Consider the following 2519-nt stretch of genomic DNA (forward strand, 5'->3'; position numbering starts at 1 on the left):
ACTTTCTCCCTGTCGGTGTTATTGGTTATCTTTGCAGGTCAGAGAGGCCCCTTCTTTGCCCATTTTTAAAGCTCGTCTTAAAACCCATCTATTTTACTTGGCTTTCAACACCAGTGGGATCTAGTTTTAAATTGTATGTTTTTTGCTTTTAAACTGTTTTTAAATTATTTTTATTATGTTGTGTTCTTAAACTGTACAGCACTTTGTATCAACTGTGGTTGTTTTAAAGTGCTTTATAAATAAAGCTGGTATGGTATGGTATGGTATGTTCTCCATAGTAAAGCAAAGAAGATCTGTGCTTTTGATTTTAGAGATCAGGGTTAACATCTTGTAGTGAGAGGAGATCTTGTCTGATTTTGGGACTTTCTGATTTTTTTTAAATTAGAGATTAGAGCAGGCAGCAAATTCACCTTTTTAAATCCTACAGACTCCTACTACTGCTTCCTGAACAACACCCTTAGCCCCAGAAAACACACAGCTACTACTCAATGATAACCCACCCCCATCCACAGGGGAATACGTTAAATGAAGAGAAATTAATCTCTAGTTTTAGACAATTACAAAGACAGTTATTACAAAGAGGCTTAAAGATATAAAAGGTAATGTTTTAAAAGGACCGTCAATAAGCCGCGGTCTTTGCCCATAGAAAAGGTTTATTAGACAAAGGATGCCTGGTTACATGTTCTGTTTGCAGGAATGGGCCATCATTTTTAATTAAATGATGGGAGAAACATGTTGACCCAAATCATGTGGTTTAAAACCTAATCCTACCAAACACTGATGATAATGGCTGTAACTTATGAACTTGAAGAACTAACAAAAAAATCTTGTTATCTTGGCATATTTGACAATAATAAATCATTTTGAAGATGCAAATAAATAAAGTTTGTCCAATGTTTTGCAGTAGAGTGAGAAGAGTACTACTATACACAATAGAAAAGTACTATTGTGTTTTGATTGCAAAATTTGTATGCATGCACCATATAGCATGACCAAAGGTGTTGCTCTTACCACTGCAGAGTTAGCTGCGTTTGTTTCTTCTTGTCCTTAATTATCTGACTGATGGTTTTCCTGGAGGAACTCATGCTCTGTTTCATCCTCAGGTCAGAGTTCAAGTCCAACAGATCGTGTTCGTCTTCAGATGACGGCGTCTCGTTGCCGTCTTCTGCAAAAGAAACGCGACAAGTTGGTTAATCAGTGTCTAATTTTAATCATAGGAATTTATTTATTTGTCTTATTGTTAGAAAGCTAAATATGACCTGCCTAGACAACTCTGAGACTTTATTTTTTTTTAGAATGCAACTTTAATCATAACTGAAATAACTTTGATTAATTGACCATTTGGTAAATAAATAGAATGCGACACAAATGCTGACCAAGTAGGTGTTAATTGGTATTTTTAATGAAATGTTCTTTATGCATTTCTTTGCCCTTTTCTCGTTTCCTGACAGAGATGCTGGAAAGAACATCATCATTTGTTTGTTTTTCTCTAAAGAAAGTTAAAAAAAAACGCTGCTACCAAAATACAGGGTTTAAGAATTTAATAAACTGTCGTTACAATCATGAAAAATGTCAAAATTGCTTGTAATTAGAGTCGTGGCATTTTAAAAATAGGATAAATAAAGGACTGCAGGGACTGACCACAGGGAAAATCTTAACTTCAGAACCTTGAGGGTTCGAACCACCAAGAAGAGAATGTGCATTTCAGTCAGTGGTGTGAAGGTCTGGATTAAACTCCAAAAAGAGCTGAAACAATTCGCAAGCATGAGTCTGTTTAAAAAAAGGCTCCAACTGATGTTTTTCTAAATGTGCTGTGATGAGGAGGGGAGCTGAATGTTGCTGTGGGTGTGTGTGTATTTTTCATCTGCTAAATTAGTTCATTAAAGTCCTTCTTATCACTTTTTTTTTGTGATTACCGTAACATTTTTTCCACTAATGGAAGATTTGAAGAGTATTTTTTCAATTTTACTTGAGATTCAGTTTTTATTACTAAGCCTCCAGGGCATTCCTCATTAACTTTGCAGCTTTTATTTCCATCTGAAGGTTGATTGGTTTTCTCTTATCCAATCTTAGAAATATTTGTGCTTTTATTAATCTTGCCAGTTTGATTGTTTAAAGGCATGGACCAAAAGTAAATAATATGATGATAATGTTGAAAAGAATCAACCAATCTTTTCTGAGGCTTGCAGTTTGAGTGTTAAAGACCTTCAGTGTAACCCAGTTATTACTTGGTATATTTGAAATTATTTCTTTATGTTTTTTTATTTAGAACATTAGGTATAAGTTCCAGGCGACCTGTCTAGGGTGTAGCCCACACTGCAAAAAAGGAAAATCTATACAAGTGTAATAAACTTGAATTAAGCATTTTGGTCTTATTACACTTGTTTTTCAATGTCTTTTCTTAGTAAGACTAAATATTGTTAAGATTATTTTACTTGTTTTAAGAAAATAATTTTTTTAATCCTAACTAGATAATACAACTAATTCTGAGCAGCTTTTTTCTTAAAATAGCACACATT

The 2519-nt window shown here is 33.9% G+C and overlaps 1 protein-coding gene across 1 annotated transcript in view; it reads right to left on the minus strand.

Moving 5' to 3' along the window:
• The window catches only part of rfx6 (regulatory factor X6), a 26560-nt gene that overhangs the window by 23508 nt on the left and 533 nt on the right, over positions 1–2519 (minus strand). Inside the window, exon 2 of the mRNA XM_015372816.1 lies at positions 1012–1165. Coding sequence (XP_015228302.1) covers positions 1012–1165 — 154 coding nt within the window. The remainder of the gene's footprint in view (positions 1–1011; positions 1166–2519) is intronic.

This window comes from Cyprinodon variegatus, unplaced genomic scaffold (assembly GCF_000732505.1).
Source record: "Cyprinodon variegatus isolate N-32 unplaced genomic scaffold, C_variegatus-1.0 Scaffold76, whole genome shotgun sequence".
NCBI lineage: Eukaryota > Metazoa > Chordata > Actinopteri > Cyprinodontiformes > Cyprinodontidae > Cyprinodon > Cyprinodon variegatus.